Raw genomic sequence first — 22,390 nt, 5'->3', positions numbered from 1 at the left:
CAGTTGCCTCCGCATCTGAAACCGTCAACCCATGCATCTTATCATGTGGCTTGTTGAGCACATTACCGCGAAGACAGCGCGTGTGGAGGCTGCATGCTATTCTCCGCGGCATCCACGCACAACTCACCACACGCCCCACCGAGAGCAAACCACATGATAGCGACCACGAGAAGGTTACCCCATGTGATTCTACCCTCCCTAGCCACTGGGCCAATTTGGTTGCTTAGGAGACCTGGCTGGAATCACTCAGCATGCCCTGGATTCGAACTCACGACTCCAGGGCTGGAAGTCAGTGTCAATACTCGCTGAGCTACCTTCCTACAATAATTAAAACAAACTAGATAGTTATCTGTTGTGGTTAATTATCAGTGCTTTGTTACATTAAGCACATAACTGTTGATAATGAGCACCGTGCATTTGTATGGAGGCTAAACACATTTTATTAATGTGAAGGGAAGATTGAATGTTGCAGGACAAAAAAAGCTTGTGCTTTAATCTTCTAAATTTGGGCAGTATAAATGGCCCTGCTGCAGTAAGTGTCCATCCTGTAATGTGCTTTATTACCAGGCACTGGAATGGGCTTTTATTAGTGGTACAAGGGCCTGAAAATTGCTCACTGAAGATCTTGTGTGTCATTCACAGGCTATGGAGTACTCAGGGGTTCCATCTGTGACATTAATAGTAGGCTGTGGTCTTTCCTGCCTGGCCTTGATCACACTAGCTGTGGTGTATGGTGTTCTATGGAGGTAAGTGCATAGGTATTAGGTATAAAGGATATTACAAATAACTGAGGTTGGAGAACTACTGGGAAAATACAATTGTTCCTAATATATACTTGATAAAATATTTTATTTGCAGGTACATCAGGTCGGAGAGATCAATTATTCTGATCAATTTCTGTCTTTCGATCATCTGCTCCAACATTCTGATCCTAGTTGGACAGACGCAGACACATAATGCGGTAAATATGTCTATTTAAAAAAATCACTTTTATATCTCTGTTGTAATAATGCCACATTAAGATTCGAAGATTAAGCCCTCCAAGCAGCAACTGAGAATCTGAACATTGATTTCATGGGATTTGCTCATATTAAAGGGATAGTTCACCCAAAAATGAAAATTCTCTCATCATTTACTCACCCTCATGCCATACCAGATGTGTATGACTTTCTTCTGTTGAACACAAACAAATATTTTTAGAAGAACATTTCAGATCTGTAGGTCCTCACAATGCAAGTGAATGGGTGTAATTCTTCATGCATGGCACCACCTACTAGGCAGGGGGAAGAATTTATAGCAAAAAAGGACTTAAATATTAATTAGTTTCTCTCCCACACTTATCATATCGCTTCATAAGACATGGATTTAACCACTTGTAACAAGGTAAAAGGGTAAGGAGGAGGCAAGAACCGGCTTAACAACATAAATAATAATTCAATGATTATCTTAAACAAAAAGACACAAACATAAACACATACAGGGCAGCTGCCTGTAATTCTCTCTCTCACGAGCTGCCACCTCCGGTCGCCTTTATCCCTCTCGGGCTTGATCAGCCTGATTAGGGGCCGGGTATGCAGCATCACGGCCCGGCCCCGCCCTCCACCCTGCCACACCACTTGAGTCTTATTGATTGTTTAATGCTGCCTTTATGTCCATTTTGGTGCTTCAAAAGCTTTGGAGCTTTTGGTACCCATTAAGTTGAATTGTATGGACCTATAGAGCTGAAACATTCTTCTAAAAATCATCTTTTGTGTTCAGCAGAAGAAAGAAAGTCATACACATCTGGGATGGCATGAGATTGAGTAAATGATGAGAGAATTTTCATTTTTGGGTGAACTGTCCCTTTAAGTCCACTTTGGATTCTTGTATGTATTTCTAGGCTTGGTTTGTGTGTGGGCTGATCTTGTAGGCTTGTCTTGCTTGGAGACACCTACTTTGCTGTGGCATTATTTCCATCTTGTCATCTCAGGGTTTATACTGCACATGAAACCCTGACGAAGATCTCTCTTTTTTTCTGTTTGTCGAATGTACTTCCAGAAACACAAGCATTCCAGCCCCCCTAGTCCATTTTAATTCCTAAGCTATGAGGCATTGTGATTCACTAAAAGTCAAGCTGGCTGGCCTAATTTTCTCTGAAGTGATCTACCTACCTATCCAGATGTGTTTGTGTTGTGTGCTACGCATTGTGCTAAATGCTCTTAATGTTATTTTTGTAAAAACGGTTATGGCTGAATTGGGATCTTTTCTTATGGTAATCCATTTATGTACATGTTTTTAAGTTTGTATTAATATTCACATTCAAATTAGACCCCCAACTTCTGATCATGGTGAGTGTTTTATAATGGTAAATGTAAGACATAATTATAAGACATCCTGTGAGCTTCTGAGCATTCTCAGCATCGTTTAGCAATCCACTGTTTCTAGATTATATTTTCGAGTCTTGATTCAGTACTCAGTCAGCCTTGGTAGTTATTTTTAGCGAATGAGAACATCGCTCTGTGTCCAATGCCAAAGAGAAATGATGATGATGCCTCTATGTTCAGAGCTGCTAAATGCATTTACCTGAATCCAGCAGGCTGCGTTCTGAATTATACAATGCAAACACAACCTAGACGAAAACAGCCAGTGTATGATGTGGATCAGACATGTAAGGTTGTGTCCGGGTAAACCATAAATGGAATAGACGTGTGGCCAGAACTGTTGTGCATCTGCAAATGAGTTTGTGATTTCATCATTTTGAATGATTTACTTTGTAACATGCTAGTCTTGGTGAGGTGAGTTATGATGACATAATCAAACAGGTTTTGCTCCTTTTTGATTGGATGAGTGAAGATAGCGCTCAATTAACACATCAGGGGAGTAGAAAATGAACATTGTCAATTTTATTCTCAGAAAGGACTTTCAAGCAAGCTGCTAAAATGGCAGCACTCAACATCTGCTATAAGTGTCAAGGACATTTCTGAATTATGAAGGGCTGTCCCAATATTCACACTGTGCAGTGAAGTTTTTCCTTGTTTATTTTGTCATTGGAAAGAGTTGACTACTGAGCGACAGGAAGTGGAATGGTTGGCAGTGTGCTGCATATCGATTTTAAAGCACTTGAGTAAACTTTAAGCAAAAGTTCCTTAGTGTTCACAACCCAAACGGTCCAGTTATATAACAGTCTCTCTGCAATATCCGGAGCCCACGTGAATGTGAACATTTGTTACCATTGTGAATGGAACATCTAAAGTTCAGGGTGAAGGTAGAGTGAAAAATTTTTTAAGCTTTTTAAATGTTTTGATTTCGATTTAAAAAGGACCAGATAGGCAGTAGTAGAACACTATAGTAATGAAATAGTTTCTTTTGCTCACAGTGTGGAGAAGTTGTAAAATCATTCATGATGTAATTATGGTATTTTAGATATTTAGAAATGTATTGTGAGTGAAATTTTGTCACATTCACTATTTCAAATTAAAGATCAGAGATGATTAGATATGGAAAAAACCTCATTTTATAAATGACAAAGAACAAAGATTAGTAATTCAGTCACTTACATTTAACAGTCATTTGCCCTCATTTGAGTAAACAAAAAAGGGGTTTATTTCTCACTGCTTACAAGCTTGTCAGGACTAGCACAGCTGGTGGTTTTTGGTTATCATCAGAAGAGGGTTTACACAGAGAAGAGCGTTATTCCTACGCTGCCCACACAGATAGGGCTTCTGAGTGAGTCAACATGTTGCAGGAATAATACATTACTCAGGCACACAGTCAGACATTTCAATACAGTTTTTTTTCTCAGGGCATCAAGCCACATGCTTTTTACAATTATACTAATTGTATTGAGCGCTCTGGGGTAGAAGGAAGTTAAATACAAAGGTTAATAATATGTCCTGTCAAATCTTAAATCCCTTTTGTTTGCATGTTAGTTTTATTAACCCTGTTGCAGGACATATTTTTCATATAAATAATTTTAAAAATTTTTATAAATGTATTTCTAGGAATTTTCTTGATCATTAACTCGTAATTATCTAAAAGGAAGTACAAAAGGAAAAAAAGAGTGACAGAGAGTGCGCAAGTCTCAAGGCAATTACTTACAAGTCTAAGTTGAGTCTGAAGTCAATTTTTATAGGACTTCAGTGTGACTCAAGTCCAAGCCTCAGACTTGAGTTTACATTTCTGCCCGTTACAGTGAATTGATGAAAAGATAAGGCTGACTATATAGCTCTGTTCCAGAACCTAGTGTGCTGCCTTGCTGGCCCTGTCCCAAATGCTCCACTCAGCCCTTGAGGGTCTCCTCCAAATGCAAACCTATGTGATGCTAGTCAGCAAGTCCATAACAGTATATGGGTATAAAAGCAACCATTTGGGACAGACTTTAACTGGCTTGTTCACTTTTATACATTGGCAAAATTATAATAAGCCAAAGTCATGTCATTGACAAATGAAATGAATATAAAACTCACACGTGAATATATATATATATATATATATATATATATATATATATATATATATATATATATATATATATATATATTTTTTTTTTTTTTTTTATTTATTATTAATTATTTTTTTATTGAATACTCCCAAGCACATACATAATAATGCATTGCAAAATTTAAACAAGAACCTCTTAAGAAATATGTATATTTACTCAAAGATATTTTAGACAACAAATAAACACAATTTAATGGTTATAAGCAGTTGTGTAGGACACAGAGAACGACACGGAAAGGAGAAAACAAGTTTCACACATGACAGTAGCTTATTTCTTATAATTATTTAAACAACAACCCCACTTCAGACACATATTTGTCATAAGCCTGAACATTGCACATTTAAATAAATATAAGGAATTTTGCAAGCTTAGATAGCATGCAGGAAAAAGATGTTTAATTTCTAAATATTTTAGATACTCACAATAGTAAAAAATTCCCCTTTGGAATTTTTATTAACGTAAACGTAGGTATTTCTAATTTAAAAAAAAAATATTGCAATCTGCTATGATTGGTTAAGATGATTGATTATCTGTGTGGGCTTTGCAAAAAGGCACATTGGTATTTTTCAGTATTGAATTAAATGTATTTTTTGATCAATATAATGGTACCATAGAATTTGGCCAAAATGAGCAATCTTAGTAGGCGAAAGAATTTTTCTAGTTTTACATTTTGGAACATCCTTCGTGTTGGGAGCTTGCTTACAATGCCTTAAAATGCTGTCTTGGTAGAAACCTCACTAGGTTTTGGAAAAGCACTTATGTCTTCTTTTTTAAACCATTAATCATGCCATTTACATTAAAGTACATATTTAAGCTTGGAAGAATGTATAGGTCTCGATGACAGCACTAGACCAGGTACAGTACGCTAATGGACCATAATTACATCTGGAGCTCTGTTCTGTCCACATCTAAGACATCAGTTCAGCATTTGAAATGGTCAGTGCATCAGTGTTACCATGGCAATAAAATGTTATTCTACGCTGTATCACTGTCTTGCCACTCAATTCTTTTGCCACGTTTGTGCTCTAAAGTGACAATTTAGTATAATTCCTGCTTCATCACTGTTGGAGCAGATACGATGAATACGGGTCACAGTGGAACAGAGGTTATAGGTTTTGGCCTCCAGCTGAAGGTCACACATGTGACGTGATGGCCATGCGAGGGAGAGCTCTCAGCCTGCAGCCTCTCCAAACGTTGAGCTGATCTGAAGGCCTGTCATTGCTGATCATACACTCTGTCATCTCCCTTTTTTAATTCCACACCACATCATTTTGCATTCAACATGAGAGAGGTTTCAACCCCACTCCCTCCCCCACCCCAACCCCAATGACTGCAAATATGTGAGGATGAGAAATAAATTTTGACACTGAATTTCAGAAACTTCTCTAAAAATGGTACAAATATGCGTTAGCAAGTTTCTCGCCAATGGGCTGGTAATTTTATTAGCAACTGCAAAATAATACGTGGTTTAAGTCACATTGAATGTATGATAGACTGGCCCTTGCTGATGGAAGTGACTTGAACGATTAAAAATTAAACCATCTACCACAACTTCTAAAAATATATATAAAATATTCTGAAGTAATGCAAAACACAGTTTCATTGTCAGAAAGCAATGTTAACGGCCTGCAAATTTTCTCTATTCACTCGCCATCGACAGGTGTGTCAAAAAGTAAAATGTTCACTCTGACCCTGTGTTAACAACCATTATAAGCAAAAGCTGTATTGTAGAATGATTTTTTTTTTATTTATTTTTTTTTTTTTTAATGGAACAAAGGGCTGACATATTTATTTCATCAAAGATGTAAAGAATTTCAACTACACTCCCACGAAATGATTAAGACTGCTGACAACAATTCAGCCCTCTGTCACTTATTCAAAATGTGATTTTCTCTTTCCTGTTCTCTGGGTGATCATAAGGTACAACTAAATAGCAACTATTACTGTAGGAGAAAAGGGCACAGATATGGATCTCACCATTGCCCCCAGCCTGGAGCCAGCAGTGAGCTAAATGAATTAGGCCTAGGCTAAGACTGTCAGGCAGTGGATTTATAAAAAGGGTCAGGGCAGACATCTTCTCTTTGTCTGCCTTGAAAACTGTCTTGAAAAATATCTTAAGCAGGATGGGAAGACATGGGCTCTGTTCCAAAACCTAGTGGACTGCCTTGTTGTCTACTTCCTACATAGGCAGCTACCTTCTAAGGCACCATCCTAATGGAGATGGACCCTAATAAGTGAATCATTTAGTATGCTCTACTTAGGTAACGACCCTGTACTCCACTCAAATAGCATTTTGCATTGGAGACTCGACTCGAAACTGAATTTATTTGAGGTTGATGTCACAAGGTTGCATGTTGCTAAGCTAAAGGTGTGATACTCTAATAAGTAGTGGTGTGCAGCAGGGCCATTATCTGTATTTGTATCTGTATCTGTTCATATGACAAAATTATCTCTATCTGTCTCTGTATTCGGATAGAGCCAGGTGTGGGCCAGACTTAAACCGGAAGTGCATCAAAACTAAATGAAACATTTATAGTTTCTATTAATAAAATATGCCTTGTGGATGCCTTTTCATAATAATAGCCTAATAATAATAATAATAATAATAATAATAATAATTCTTATTATTATACAGTTATTATTTAAAACATATTATTTTATTCTTTTTTTTTCTTACCAGATGAAGCTGACTTTGTAGACTACATTAACTGTGGAATATGTTGTGGTTTCTCCTGGTATTTCAGATATTAATATCTGCATGAAACAGAATTTTCGTTTGTCTGTGCATGTATAACAACATTATTCTGGAGGCAAGAGGTGTCAAGCAAAATGTGAAATGTCAAGCACACATTTTGCAGTGAATAATAAATATAAATTCAAACATTAAAATAAATTAAAATAAAATCAATATAGCCTACAAACAGGTGAAAGTCCTGTAAGTCTATCAGGAATTTTACGATAGGACACCATTATTTAGTTAAAGAATAATAATAATAATGTTAAATTTATATAGTGCCTTACCAGAGTTCAAGAACACTTAACATTTTCAAATTTAGCACAGTTTAAAGAAGAAGAAGAAAAAAAAAGACGGAGCATTTGTAAGGATTACCCTGGCGACCCACCAGGGGTCGCTATGTTTGTTTATTGTTCACTTTGTGTCTTTCGTTTGATTATGGGTTTTGTAGTTTTTTCCTTGTCTTTGTTCATTTGTTCTTGTGTTCATTAGTCCCAGGTGTTCCTTGTTTGCTCATTAGTCTCTGTGTATTTAATCCCTGTGTTTTCCTCTGTTCATTGTCAGTTCTTGTCCTGTTTATCCAGTCTGTACTGTAGCTTTGTGTTCAAGTTTAGTGCTTTCTCAAGTGTTTTGTGTGTCTTTGAGTTTTTCCATTAAAAGCTGCAATTGGATCCTGCCTTCTCCAGTCTGCCATCATTACAGATCAACTGACCAAAGAAATTGATCTAGCAGTGGAACTGACATCTCTGAAGCAGGAGGGTGAAACAATTGAAGAGTTCACTGAGCTTTTTTGTGCCCTCGCAGATTGTGTAAACTGGTGAGAGCTCATGTTAAAGGACCTATTTCGATTTGGGCTCAACGAGCCCATCAAGTCATGTATGTCAGGAGGCAGCTTTAACTGTACTTTGGAACAGTACATAGATTATCCCCTACACAGTGGGGTACTGCTCCAGTCCCCATGCGGCTCTCAAGGCTCCCTTCTCAGAGATTCCCATAACGGAGGTCCCAGTGGTCCCCAACTCTGTGGTCCAACTGACCACACCTGCCACGGTCAACAAGCCAGCACCTGAAGCCTCGTCCGTCCCAGAGCCAGTGCCTGAAGCTTCGTCCATCCCAGAGCCAGCGCCTGAAGCCTCGTCTGTCTCAGAGCCAGTGCCTGAAGCCTCGTCCGTCCCAGAGCCAGCGCCTGAAGCCTCGTTCGTCCCGGAGCCAGCGCCTGAAGCCTCGTCTGTCCCGGAGCCAGCGCCTGAAGCCTCGTCCGTCCCGGAGCCAGCGCCTGAAGCCTCGTCCGTCCCGGAGCCAGCGCCTGAAGCCTCGTCCGTCCCAGAGCCAGCGCCTGAAGCCTCGTCTGTCCCAGTGCCAGCATCCTTGGCCATGGAGGCCGTTCCAACAGCAGTGCTCCTGGCTGTCTGGAAGAGGAGGAGGAGAAGGGCTCCTGCTTCCCAGTTGCTGCTATCGCTCATGGCCACGAAGGTTGTTCCCCTGCCGCTGCCGGTGCTCACAGCTGTTCTCCAGTTGCTGCCGGCGCTCCCAGCCACAGAGGTCGTTCTCCTGCCGCTGCCAGTGCTCACGGCCATGGAGGCCGTTCCCCAGTCGCTGCCAGTGCTCCCGGCCACAGAGGTCGTTCCCATGCCGCTGCCGGCGCTTACAGCCACAGAGGTCATTCCCCTGCCAGCGCTCACGGTCAAGGAGGTCATTCCCCTGCTGCTACCAGCGCTCATGGCCATGGAGGCCTTTCCCCAGCCGCTGCCTGCGCTCCCGGCCAAGGAGGTCGTTGATGAGCCTGTCCAGTCCCCAGCAGCCATCGACCAGTCTGTTGCTCAGTCCAGTAGCCAGCACCTGTCAGACACAAGCTACCAGTCTGTTCAGTGCCCAGCAGCCACCCACTTCCAGTATGACACCTGTCCAGCGGCCACCACCCAGTCTGCTGACCCCTGTCCAGTGACTCTGCCCTCTGAGTCTTCCATGGCCCTGCCCCTCGAGTCTTCCATGGCCCTGCCCCTCGAGTCTTCTCTGGCTCTGCCCTTGACTCCCCTAGTGCCTTGTTCTCTGAGTCCTCAGCCGTTCTGAACTCTGAACCCTTTGAGTCCCATGTTGACTTGACCTCTGAGCCCTCTGAATCCCCAGATGCCATAACCTCTGAGCCCTTGCCTCCTGTATCTCCTGAGCCTCTTGTGGCTCTGCCCCAGAGCCTCCGCCTCTTGCAGTTCTGGCCCCTGAGCCTCCGCCTCCTGTGGCTCCTCCACCTAGGCCTCCTGTGGCTCCGCCCCCTGGGACTCCATTCCTTGAGCTTCCGCCTCCTGATCCTCCAGGAACTATTTTTGTTTTTATATGTGTTAAGGAGCTAAAAGAGCCATTCCTTAGTTGGGGGGCTCTATAAGGATTGCCCTGGTGACCACCTGGGATCGCTGTGTTTGTTTATTGTTCACTTCGTGTCTTTTGTTTGTTTATGGGTTTTGAAGTTCTTTTCCTTGTCTTTGTTCATTGGTTCTTGTGTTCATTTGTCCCAGGTGTTCCTTGTTTGCTCATTATTCTGTGTATTAAATCCCTGTTTTCCTTTGTTCATTGTCAGTTCTTGTTCTGTTTATCCAGTCTGTAATGTAGCTTTGTGTTCAAGTTTAGCACTTTCTCTAGTGTTTTGTGTGTCTTTGAGTTTTTCCATTAAAAGCTGTAATTGGATCCTGCCTTCTCCAGTCTGCCATCATTACAGCATGTTTCAGTTTCTTCGTTTTACATAAGAAAGAATATTCCTAATAGATGAATACGCATTTTATGGATCATGAGCTCCGACTTGAAATCATCACTTCAGGTCAGGAATTTAGCATCGCGCTCCGGTTTAGGCTATAGATAAATGCATGGGAATCACGTGTTAATCGTGTGATATATTAACAAAGACATTTCAAGAAGTGGAAAGTGTGATGTCGTATCTTAGTTAATGTTACACTTGATAAGCTTCAGATGCGCACAATTAACAGACTCGAGACCAAGCCCATCCGATTTGAAATCACAACGTGCGCATTTTCATTCATAAGGTTTACACATTAGAAATATTGGCTGCACAGATTCATAAATTTGTTGTAATTTTGGATATGTTTATTTAAAATGTCGCTTCATCCTTGTGCTTTTTGGAAAATCAGTCATACAGATATTTTTTATATTATTCGGATGAATCCATTATTCATTTTGAAGTCATTATTCGTGCCTTTCCGAATAAGGTATTCAGCTTCGGGCACATCCTTACTAATAAGCATAAGAAACAAAGAACAAAAAAAATATTGGATAAAATAGTTTCATTTTTTTAATTACAACTTTTTTTATTGATACTGATTTCAGTGTTGAATGAAATAGAAATGTATTTATAATCAACATATCTCTCACTTTGTCCAGCATCTTGGATTTATTTTGTCACTGATGCCTTATGGGATTGCCTTTTCCATGAAGGATCCATGCGATGTAGCCTTAGAATTTAGTTAAAACTAATGATGGGCATTTCAAGTAATTTTGTACTCGAGTACTCTAACACACATAAAACAAAACAAGTAATCAATTACTTGAAATAAGAATTTAAGTTTAACCTTCAACTTTTGAACCTGTTTTTCTTATGAAAAAATGAGAACTATGCATAAACAACAAGATCTAGATTAAAAAACAAAAACAAAAAAACATTTCCACTCACAACAAGAAATGTACTTTCCAAGTCTTCTTAAGCAATACAATTACTTTAAATAATGGCCAAATTTTCTTTTTTGGAGAACTAATGACAAGATTTAGGTGAGAGAAGCAGTTTTAATGTTGCCCATGGCAAGCAAAGGCACAAAGGAAAATCAAATTGCAATATTTGAGCAGCCATGGCCCTTGTATTTTAAGTGTAGGCCTTCAGTGCGATTCATGCCACTAAGAAAACACAGTTTCACAATGAATAAGACACCGTATGCCTATCATACATTATGTGGCAGACAACTAAAAATACCAATTGACATTTTAAAAACATGTCCACGCACAAAAGGCAGAATCAAGGAGGTCTAATACCAAGAAAAATCTCTCTAATAATATTGTTTGCAATAAATTTTGTTTCGTCAGGTTACACGGTTACTTTTCAAAACCTGATCCGACACTGAATGCTCAAGCAGCCTAATTTACTCTTAGAAAACTCTTGATGTTACTTTAACAATGCAAAAAGCACTTACCAATTTGCTTGAAGTGAACATCAGTTCTTCTTTCCTGTTTAATTAATCAGTCACACGATCATGCAGAACATCTCAGGTTTTTAAATCCATAAGGTTCTCTTTCTCAACGGCAATACCAGCAGTGATGACAGCCGACTTGCGATCTTGTGCTCTTCGCTTTCAAATTACGTACATCACTTAAAGCGTGATTGTGTCACTCAAGGCCAGCTAGAAGGCCTGGACTGGGACATATACTAAAGACCACACCCACAAGAACAAATAAATCAATCTGATTGGCTGATGAATCTGACCATCTGATTTTAGATGCCTATTCACTGCAGTGTTGAGAGATTCTGCAGAAATTCTGAAGGTCTGACAGGGTGGAACTCAGACTCACGTGCTGCTTCGGCTAAGGAGCATGACTTCAGGCATGCGATTTGTGAAGCAGTTGTCACACTTTGCTTGTAAGCATCGAGGAATAAATCTGATTGGATAATTTTCTTTTGTTGTTTTTTGCTATTTGTTTGTAGATTAATTAGGAGTTGAAAGTGATTGAAAATACATAGGCAAAAAGGTCAATGAGAATGAAAGGATGAAAAAATATGTGTTTATTAGGCATGTTACACCAGCAGAGAAGGCTTTGCTGGCCCTGAGATATCGCCACTGTATTTGAGTAGTGTTTTTACTAACTGAAGGAGTACTTGATTAATTGATTATTTGTGCACATCCCTAGTTAAAACAAGGTCACTTAGGAGGCAGCATAATTATGTTGCTTACCTTTTGAACCAGGCTTAAAAATATTATGAACATTTCTATTGAAAAATTTAATAGAAATTTCTCTAATGAATACATTTTTTTGTAGATTTTCTCTGCTGTAAAATATTTCATGAGCTAGTTGCTCTTGTGTAGATTAAAAAACAACAATTTGCAAACCAAAGTGTGTACGATTTGTTAGTGAATTGTTCTTTTGAGACAGTTCTTTTCAATGAAAAATCAAAACAGTTCACATATCACTTTAAATGATTCATGAATTAAAATTATTTTTAAAAATCTGTATCCAGAAATCACTAACACCTGGAAAAGTCATGTAAATTCCCTGCTATAGCGCAATAGCATCTTGAGGTGGCAAAGAACAGGCTTTGGAGGATGGATGGATGGTTGTTCAATACAAACAAATTCATAAGAATGGAGATTTTTAGCTAAAATGTGGCAAAAGTACACAAAAAAAAAATTATTAGTTGAATTATTTTTTTATTTTATTTTTTTAAGGTAAGTGTTTGCATGAAATTGAATTATCTAAATTTAGATAAATATGTTTAGTTGAACTTAGTCAATTGTTTTTACTTACATTAGCTCAGTTAAATTGAGTTGATTTGAGTATATTAAATTCAGTAATTCCACCCGTATCTAATCATGTTTATTCTAATTAAATTATTTACAAATATTAAGTGTTCAAATTTATGATTTCAACTGTTTGTAAATTATCTAGCTTAATCTACTAGTTAAATGTCTACAGTGGTGTTTAATTAACAGTATGCGAGGCCATTGAATGCCTTTCAAATACACACAAAAATGACACAATAACATAACTTTAATCAGAATCAGAATCAGAATCAGCTTTATTGCCAAGTATGCTTACACATACAAGGAATTTGTCTTGGTGACAGGAGCTTCCAGTGTACAACAATACAAAAACAATACTAAAACAGCAGCAAGACATAGATAATAATAAAAAATAAAAAATAGTTATACACATGCGTACATACACACACAGACACACACATACACATACGTAATGCAATCTAATACAAATCTGTTATCTGTTATGCACGGTGCAAATACAAATTTGTTATGTACAGTGCTAATGTTTTTATTAGCCTCCAGCCATTTTCCTCACTCTGGAAGTGTATAGTTCTTGAAGGGGGGGGGGTGGTTCAACCCGCCTGTGGCAGGTTGAACTTCCTCAGCTGGCGACAGAAGTACAACCTCTGCTGGGCCTTTTTCACTCTGGAGTCAATGTGTGTCTCCCACTTCAGGTCCTGTGAGATGGTAGTGCCCAGGAACCTGAATGACTCCACTGCTGCCACAGTGCTGTTAAGAATGGTGAGGGGGGTCAGTGTTGGGGTGTTCCTCCTAAAGTCCACAATCATCTCCACCGTTTTGAGCGTGTTCAGCTCAAGGATGTTTTGACTGCACCAGACAGCCAGCTGTTCAACCTCCCTTCTGTATGCAGACTCATCGTCATCTCGGATGAGGCCGATAACAGTGGTGTCGTCTACAAACTTCAGGAGCTTGACAGAGGGGTCCTTGGCGATGCAGTCATTGGTGTAGAGGGAGAAGAGTAGTGGGGAGAGCACAGTGCTGATTGTACAGGTGCTGGAAGTGAGTTTCTCCTGTCTCACAAGCTGCTGCCTGTCCGTCAGAAAGCTGGTAATCCACTGACAGATAGACATGGGAACAGAGAGTTGGTGTAATTTATTCTGGAGTATAGCTGGGATGATGGTGTTGAAAGCCGAACTGAAGTCCACAAAAAGGATCCTTGCATATGTCCCTGGTCTGTCCAGATATTGCAGGATATGATGCAATCCCATGTTGACTGCATCATCCACAGACCTGTTTGCTCGATAAGCAAATTTAAGGGGATCTAGAAAGGGTCCAGTGATGTTCTTCAGGTGGGCCAACACCAGTCTCTCAAATGATTTCATGACCACAAACGTCAGGGTGACAGGTCTGTAGTCATTAAGTCCTGTGATTTTTGGTTTCTTTGGGACAGGAATAATTATTGAGCGTTTGAAGCAGCATGGGACTTCACAGTGCTCCAGTGATCTATTGAAGGTCTGTGTGAAGATGGGGGCCAGCTGGTTAGCACAGGATCGAAGACACGCTGGTGAGACGCCATCTGGGCCTGAAGCTTTCCTCGTCTTTTGTTTGTAAAAGCCGCGTCTCACATCATCTTCACAGATCTTAAGTGCAGGTTGAGTAGCAGGAGGGGGGTTGCAGGAGGTGTTGGTGTTTGTGTGAAGTGAAGGTCAGAGTGGGTGTGGGGTGTGAGATTGGGCCTTTCAAATCTGCAGTAGAACACATTCAGGTCATCAGCCAGTTGTTGGTCCACCACAGGGTTGGGGGTAGGAGTCCTGTAATTCATGCCACTCCACACTGATGCAGGGTCGTTAGCTGAAAACGGTTTGTTGTTGTTGAACTTTAAATAAGTCCTAGTATTAATGCACATATCGTCACAGAAACTGATATATGATGTAACAGTATCTGTGAGCTCGTCCAGGTCTGTGGCTACAGTCTCAAAACACTTCGATCCATGCAATCAAAGCAGGCTTGTAGTTCCCGCTCTGCTTCATTGGTCCATCTCTTTACAGTCCTTACTACTGGCTTGGTTGATTTTAATTTCTGCCTGTAGGTTGGAAGAAGATGAACCAGACAGTGATCAGAGAGTCCCAAAGCTGCTCTAGGGACAGAGCAATATGCATCCTTTATTGTTGTATAGCAGTGATCGAGTATGTTCCTGTCTCTGGTGGGGCATGTAATGTGCTGTTTGTATTTGGGCAGTTCACGTGTGAGATTTGCTTTGTAAAAATCCCCAAGAATAATAACAACTGAGTCCGGGTATTGTTGTTCCGTGTCTGTGATTTGATCAGCCAGCTTTTGCAGCGCCGCATTCAAACACGTGTTTAGAGCGATATACACACTCACCAGAATAAACGAGAAAAACTCCCGCGGCGAGTAGAAAGGCTTACAGTTAATAAAGAGCGCTTCCAAATTAGGACAGCACATCCTCTTTAACATTGTTATATCTGTACACCAACTTTCACTGATGTAAAAGCATGTTCCACCGCCTCTCATTTTCCCCGTTAACTCCGCGATGCGATCCACTCTGAACAGCTGGAAGCCTGGCAGATGTAACGCGCTGTCCGGAATGGCTTCACTCAGCCAGGTTTCTGTGAAGCACAAGGCAGCAGAGGTTGAAAAGTACTTGTTTGTGCGGGTGAGGAGATGTAGTTCGTCCGTTTTGTTAAGAAGAGAGCGGAGATTCGCAAGATGAATGCTCGGCAGCATTGTTCGAAAGCCCGCCGACGGAGTTTGAATACATTCCACAGTTGAAACAGACTCACCATATCGTCCTTCACTAGGCATTCCTCATCCTCACCAATGTAGATGCAAAGAGCTTTGATGTTAGCTTCTCTCTTAAGATGGACATCACTTGACTGTAAATATTACAGATTTTAATATTACTTTACCTTTAAGCATACAATCCATACACGGTGCTGGCATAAGGAAAAATGTAAAGAACTCACTAAATATCAACTACCTTAAGTATAAATTTGACACCACTGTGTTGATTAATGGTACATTTTGAAAAAAATAAAAATAAATTATACTCAGCACAAGTATACATACCTCCTGTAAAATCCTGAAATATTGCCCATTTTCTGTCCAGAAACAACTTTTTTCTGGAGGAGAGTAGTGAGTTGTGGAAGATATTTGTCCAATTGTGCCATAAAGGTGTTTTCAGTAGGGATGGTAGTAATGCGCTGGAATTCAGCACCAATCTATTATACATAGAAGTATAGATATAGACAAAGACAGTAATAACACATTGTGGTCAGTCATGAGTGTGTCACCTTTCTCTCTCCTCTCTTCTTATATCAAGGATTTTTCTGCTCAACCCCAAACCAACCCTTCTCCAATCATCCCATCATCCACTTTAAGACTTAATCTAATGTTAATGCTTGATATGAGGAGAGCATCAACAGTAGCACCAGGTATGTACATAAAAGGAGAGTTTATGAGGAAAGAGTAAATATGACCTTACCTCTTGTACCTGGAATAGTGCAGGCCACTGGAGTTTAAAGTCCCCAATCACTGGACTGTTCTGTACCTGATTCTTTCTTCTGTAGGAGAACATTTTGGACATCTTTTCTTTTATTACTGATATTCTGTTCCTCTGTCCGAAATCAATCAGTAGCTCACATCTCAGTTTTTCAAGGCTTTCATCTGTTTCTCCAGCAGGATTAGCAGGGCAAAAGTTAACTTCTACTATTTTTGGTTCCGTCACATTTTTGGCTGGAAAACATTCATCCCTGGGCTTGTTCTTCAGTGAATTAAGTGTGACTTCAGGACAACCAATGTTGCACATCTTTGTCCTGTAGTTTGGCATTTTGTGCTTGAGGCTGAATATCCACCCACTATAACCCTTCATCTACCCTTTTTCTCTCAAACATGGAAAATTTTCAACGAGTGCCTTTGCAAACTCATCTATCTGTGGGTATGCGGTGTACTGGAAAATATCTTCAGCCAGCTTTTCCAAGATGTCAGACTTGAGCCCTGGACTCATCTTCAGAGAGGTTCGTGTTTCCTGTTTTGAAAACACAAGGACAGCCAGGATGAATACATTTAAAGCGATGACCATGCCCAAAGTGGCCATGCTTAAGTTTGTAGTGTTTGAGAATTTCTGATTGCCTTATCACTTAAATTCCACAATCTTTACATTGATACATTGAACTGACAAATACATAAGAAAAAAAAAAAACTGATTTTACAGAGCCAAAAATGAGCATCCAGATCTTACTTGAATGTAAATTAGTAAATAAGTTGCGCTGTAAGTGATCATGAGTGTGAAAAAAACAAAAACAGAACTATAATATTTTAACATTAGTCAGCATAGCTGTAAAGTCTCTTACCAAAAGCTTAGAATCTACCAAAATGTCCCTGTTCTGCCCTAAAAGAAAGAGAGAAGCAAGTGAGCACACATAATTATTATTATTATTGTTAGTTTGAGATATATTAATATACCACACCATTAAAGCTAGTGAAAAAAGGGGATGTTTTTGCAGTAAAGCTATTTTCATTAATGCACATTAATTACAGGAAGGGTTGCCACCCATCCCATAAAATACGGGATCGTCCCGTATTTAAAGATAAAATTATGTGTCCCGTATCGAATCAATACAGGACGCGATTTGTCCCGTATTTAAGCTGGTCAGAATGCGTCATAGTGAAATCGTTCCAGATCGCTAATTTAACATGGATAGAAGTTGGAAAATGTGCCTATGGTGGGTAAAGGACCATCTGAAAAGTCCACAAAAGGTGCTAAAACTGTGGATTTTTTTCTAGATAAATATTCAATAAGATCAAACAATGTATGAATACAATCACTGAGTCATAAAGACAAGTACAGGTGAAGGAAAAAATAAAAACATATAAACCAACCAAAATGTGTACATAAGATAAAGAAGACAAATAATCGAAAAAATAAATATATTTTTAAAATATAAATGATGTATTTTTTTTTTTTTTATAAGTCAGGGGTCAGGAAAGTTCTAATTTCAGCATATAAGAAAGGATATATAATTTTTATTAATAACACATATTAATTCTTAACACATTTGTTATAACTGTGGAGGATGTGGTTAGGGGCCGTGATTGACTTTAATTAATTCACATAGCTTGGTTCAAAACACATGTGATATGTATAAAAACCAATTATAATTATTTATTAAAATAAAAAACAAAATTGAAATGAATTAAATGAGCAAAATTTTATAATGTTGAATTTAATTAGGGCCAAAATCTTTTTTTTTTTTTTTCAGTGTACTCACATTTCAGACCTACAGACCAATTATCAGACCTGTGAGAATTTTCTAATCATACGCTGCTAGTGTGTGTGTGTGTGGGGAAACAGCAAGGGAAATGCAGAAACAGAATCTGCTGTTATTTCATTAGCAAACCTATGGTGTCTTATGGGACTCCAAGATTATTAAATGAAGCTCAGTCAAACTTTCTTTTATCTCTCGCTATAAGAATAGGTGCTGTTTAATCCAATGGTACTTTGTCAAGTATCTGAGTGCCAGTATGTACCAGCTGTCAGTGAAAATAAAACGGCTGCATTATATAAACCAGATTTTATTCGCTTTGAGGCCCACAACTTTTACTTTCAATTCAAATTAAAACTCATGAATGTCGAAAGAGACAGTGGAAGAAAAAACTTTTTCAGGTACTGCAACCTTCAGGTATCTCAGTGGAGTTGAGATCATTTAGGCGAATACGTTGAAGAAGATTGGTTTGGGGCCACAGTGACACTTAAATATAGCTTTTTTCTCAATTTTGAGACTATATGAGTGGACTATGTGAAACTAGCAAGACTAGCGAAAATTATGATCTTTGTGTATTAAATAATCCATTGGCTGATTGGGGAGACCTCACCTCTAATTAAAAGTGTTATGTAAAAGAAGTGTTGTTTGTGATGTTAGCTGAAAAGAAACATTGTTTCAGAGGCTAAGCAAGTTATTACACTTTGATAAAAGATTACAAAGAAAAACCTTTTTTAATTAGTATTTGAAACAGCATGGACAGATTTATCATGCATATCTTGAGAAATGTGCTTTAAGAAAGTAAATGGGTCAGTTTTGATTACATGTTGCACTTATAAGGAGTGATGGTCAAGGTTTTTAGTATATATTTGCACCAAGATATATCATGTTTGCAAAGGTAAATGTTTCCTATCTTCACTTTGAAGATATATCTATAATTTTGTGTCTATATTTATGTGTTACTCCTTTTGATCAGTCTCTGACTTGTTTATTTTCTCATGTACTAAGATGTGAGGACAGCTTGCAGCACTTTTCCGAATGCAGACATCAAGGATTTTTTTGATTGGAAAGAACCAATGCGTTTGGACATGATGAAAAGCATTCATAATTTAAAATGAACTTCCCTTTTGGAGGTGTGTTTGGAATTCTTATTTCTAAACTATCACACAAGTTATACTCAATCTACAGTAGGAAATGGCGGAGAAAATACTTTTTTTTTCTTTAAAAGAAAACTTTGTTTCATTATTTGTGGTGTCTTATTAAGTAGGAATTGGTGCTGGCATACTTTATGAATTGTTTGCTAGTGTAGCATTTGTGCTTTTATTTGACCTCACTTGTTGAATAACATGAGGCAACATTTTCAGATCTTGGAGAACCAGCAGCATTTGTCATAAATATTAATGTAATATAAGGCATTTATGTCAAAACAGCAACAACCATGCATGCCAGCTGAAGAGTGCTGTTTGTTTCAGGGTAGATGTGGAGAATATGTAACATTAATTGGCAAGGGGAAAGTGTTTCCAGCTATAATCTTGACAGAGTGTGAATAAATAGTTATAAATAATAAACCGAGATATTGTGCTACAACTCAAGGAGGCATTTTGTAATGAAGGCAACATCCCTGATAAATCCAAATTGAGGAACTAGGGGGAATATTCTTATTATTTGTTGCTTAATGAATCTGGTTTAATTGGCCTGGGTATCAACGTAATGTCTCAAACCATTGTTAACAATACCAAGTTTTACACTATAACACACAAGACCACTTAGTGATGAAAACTCCACTTTAAGAAACACAGTTTAATGTAAAGAGCGTGAAGTGGTTTTGAACAGCCTCTTCAGGTCTTCTTAATTCAACCATTGTTGGTTAACACGGGGGCCTTTCTTGTTTACTATTTGTAGGTGAGAGGTAATAAAGACCACATTCAAATTGCCAGAGTGCAAAAAAAAAAAAATGATTATGTTATAAAATAAGAAGTAAAACGCATGGTTTATGCTAAAACAAATGTTGAAATTGCCCAATAGAAAAATTCCCTTATATTCAAGATACAATTTTTAGAAAAACAAAGTCTTAATATTTCATGAGATTTTAATTCTATGGTTAATGTATCTTGTTTTAAGGATTAAAGGATTTTTGCAATGTTGAAATTTACTAGAGTGGATCTGAATAGTGTCAGTTTTCCACTTTCTGGAGGCTAATATGAACTCTAAACATCATTCAACTCTAATCGAATAGAATAAAATAGAATAGAATAGATTTATTCTAATATCAGATGTCTGTTACACTTGGTAAAATCTCATTGGTGGTAGACCATGCAAAGACATAATTTCCTTTATAAATTTCCTTTAAAATGACTCCGATTGTGCTATGTTATATTTATTCATAGTATTTTTTAATCGCATCTTCAAAAAGATTATTGAGACTCCCTCTAAGAATAATCTGATATGAAAGGATTGTGTTAGTAAGATAGCGTGACGGATGACTCACGGATCAAATTATTCTGCTTAAAGTCAAGGATTTGAATGTTTCTGACACATCAGCCACTTTGATGATCTGTGGAGATAGCTTTCAATATAAAACACACTCTAATTTGTTTTATCTATAACTTTTGCCTTGAGGTAAAATGAGTCAATCTTGTTTCATGTTTGAACAGCTGAATGATAAATAATTAAGGACAGCTTAATGGGCAAACTGACCTACTGAACTGGCAAACTTATGATATTAGCGTCTATAAATGTTATTTTGGGTGGTACTTTTTCCAGCATCGTAGTTCAGTTTTGGGAGGAATTTTAGTACTATCTTCTGACAGCCCAGGTTTTGCACGTCGTGTGAATAATAAGACAAATTGACAAACACTTTTCCTTTAAACTGAATACTAAGAGAACAGTGATTTATAAAGTAGCAACCTGGGCAATGTGTCAGATGACAGATGTGTACATATTACTTGCTAGAACTGAGAACACATAATTTGTGCTAAAGGGATAGTTTGCTTAAAAAATAAATAAATCATAATTTACTCACCCTTATGTTGTTCCAAACCCATATGGCTTAGTTATTTCAATAGAACACAAAAGGAGATGTTATGCAGAATGTTCTCATTCTCAGTTACCATTCACTTTCATTGCATGAAAAAAAAAAAAAAAAGATGCAATGCAAGTGAATGGTGACTGAGGCTAACATTCTCCCTTACGTTTCCTTTTTGTGTTCCATGGAAGAAAGTCATGTAGGTTTGGAACAACATGAGGGTGAGTAAATGATAACAGAATTTTTTATGTCTTCAGAATTCTGAGGCATGTATTTGGTTGATAATTTTCCTGTCTAATTGAAACTCACATCGTAAATTACCATGTTATAAGACATACCGAAGTGCTAGGATTTCTGATTGTGGTTGTTCCATTATTATTTTGTGAGTTCCTTTTAACACTTTCATACATACCATCACACATATGTGATGGTTAATAACTGGGCCCCGCAGAGTAGCGTCACACATATGTGTTTCTGTAACAGCCAGTTATGTTACAAGCTGTCAGATTCAAATCGGCTTTCACGCAGACACTGTAATTTATATCCTCTCAAACAGTTACTCATACAGTCTTTTAAACCACAGAATATGTTTATTTTATATACATCCAACTCGTCACCAAAGTACCACAATAAAAAGTTTACAGCTCTTATACGCGCAGTCAGTACATTAAATGCGATCTACCTCCGAAGTGTGCTGCTATTTGTTTACATTAGTAGCGGTTGTCATTCGTCAAACAAACAGCTACTCAAAGAGTTTTTTCAAGCACATAATATGTTTATTTTATGTAACAAACAGCCAAATTGTCACCAAAGTACCACGATAACAGTTCACAGCTTGTGTATGCACAGCCATCATATCTAAACACGATCATCCAATGCACGCAGCCACGTCTGCCGATTAGGTGCAGCTGCAGTTTTCATTAACACAAACAGCAACTCAAACAGTCTTTTCAGGCATATAATACATTTGTTTTCTGAAAGAGACAGCCAAACTATCACAAAAGCACCACGATAACAGTTTAAAATTAATATACTCACAGATGCTGATCGAGTGTAATTATCCATGCACGCAGCCAAGTCTGTTTACATTAGTGCTTGTCACACACACACACACAATGTCTGAGATGTCAAACAGTGCATAGGCAAACCGGACTGCTGATATTATTTGTTCATTTGTTTTTTACAGCTATAAAAACGAAATAAATAAAACAAAAACTGTACAGCAGACATAACCCATTTATTCACATGTTTGCTATATTATATACAGTTTTATTTTAATGACAAGAAATCAAAAATTGTAATAAAATAGTAAAAGAAATACTCGTCTACGCTCTACCAGCTGTGCAGTGTCACGTGCAAAAATAACTAATTCCAGGGTGCACT

The 22,390-nt window shown here is 38.3% G+C and overlaps 1 protein-coding gene across 5 annotated transcripts in view; it reads left to right on the top strand.

Moving 5' to 3' along the window:
• Nucleotides 1–22,390, top strand: part of LOC127412420 (adhesion G protein-coupled receptor B3-like) — a 252,987-nt gene that overhangs the window by 203,005 nt on the left and 27,592 nt on the right. For all 5 annotated transcript variants that reach the window (XM_051648751.1, XM_051648750.1, XM_051648749.1 and 2 more), the window contains 2 exons: nucleotides 643–746; nucleotides 859–961. In XM_051648751.1, the coding sequence (XP_051504711.1) occupies nucleotides 643–746; nucleotides 859–961 (207 nt within the window). The remainder of the gene's footprint in view (nucleotides 1–642; nucleotides 747–858; nucleotides 962–22,390) is intronic.

This window comes from Myxocyprinus asiaticus, chromosome 21, assembly GCF_019703515.2.
Source record: "Myxocyprinus asiaticus isolate MX2 ecotype Aquarium Trade chromosome 21, UBuf_Myxa_2, whole genome shotgun sequence".
NCBI classification, from domain to species: domain Eukaryota; kingdom Metazoa; phylum Chordata; class Actinopteri; order Cypriniformes; family Catostomidae; genus Myxocyprinus; species Myxocyprinus asiaticus.
Note: the sequence above shows the minus strand (reverse complement) of the source record. Positions and strands in the feature narration are given on the sequence as shown.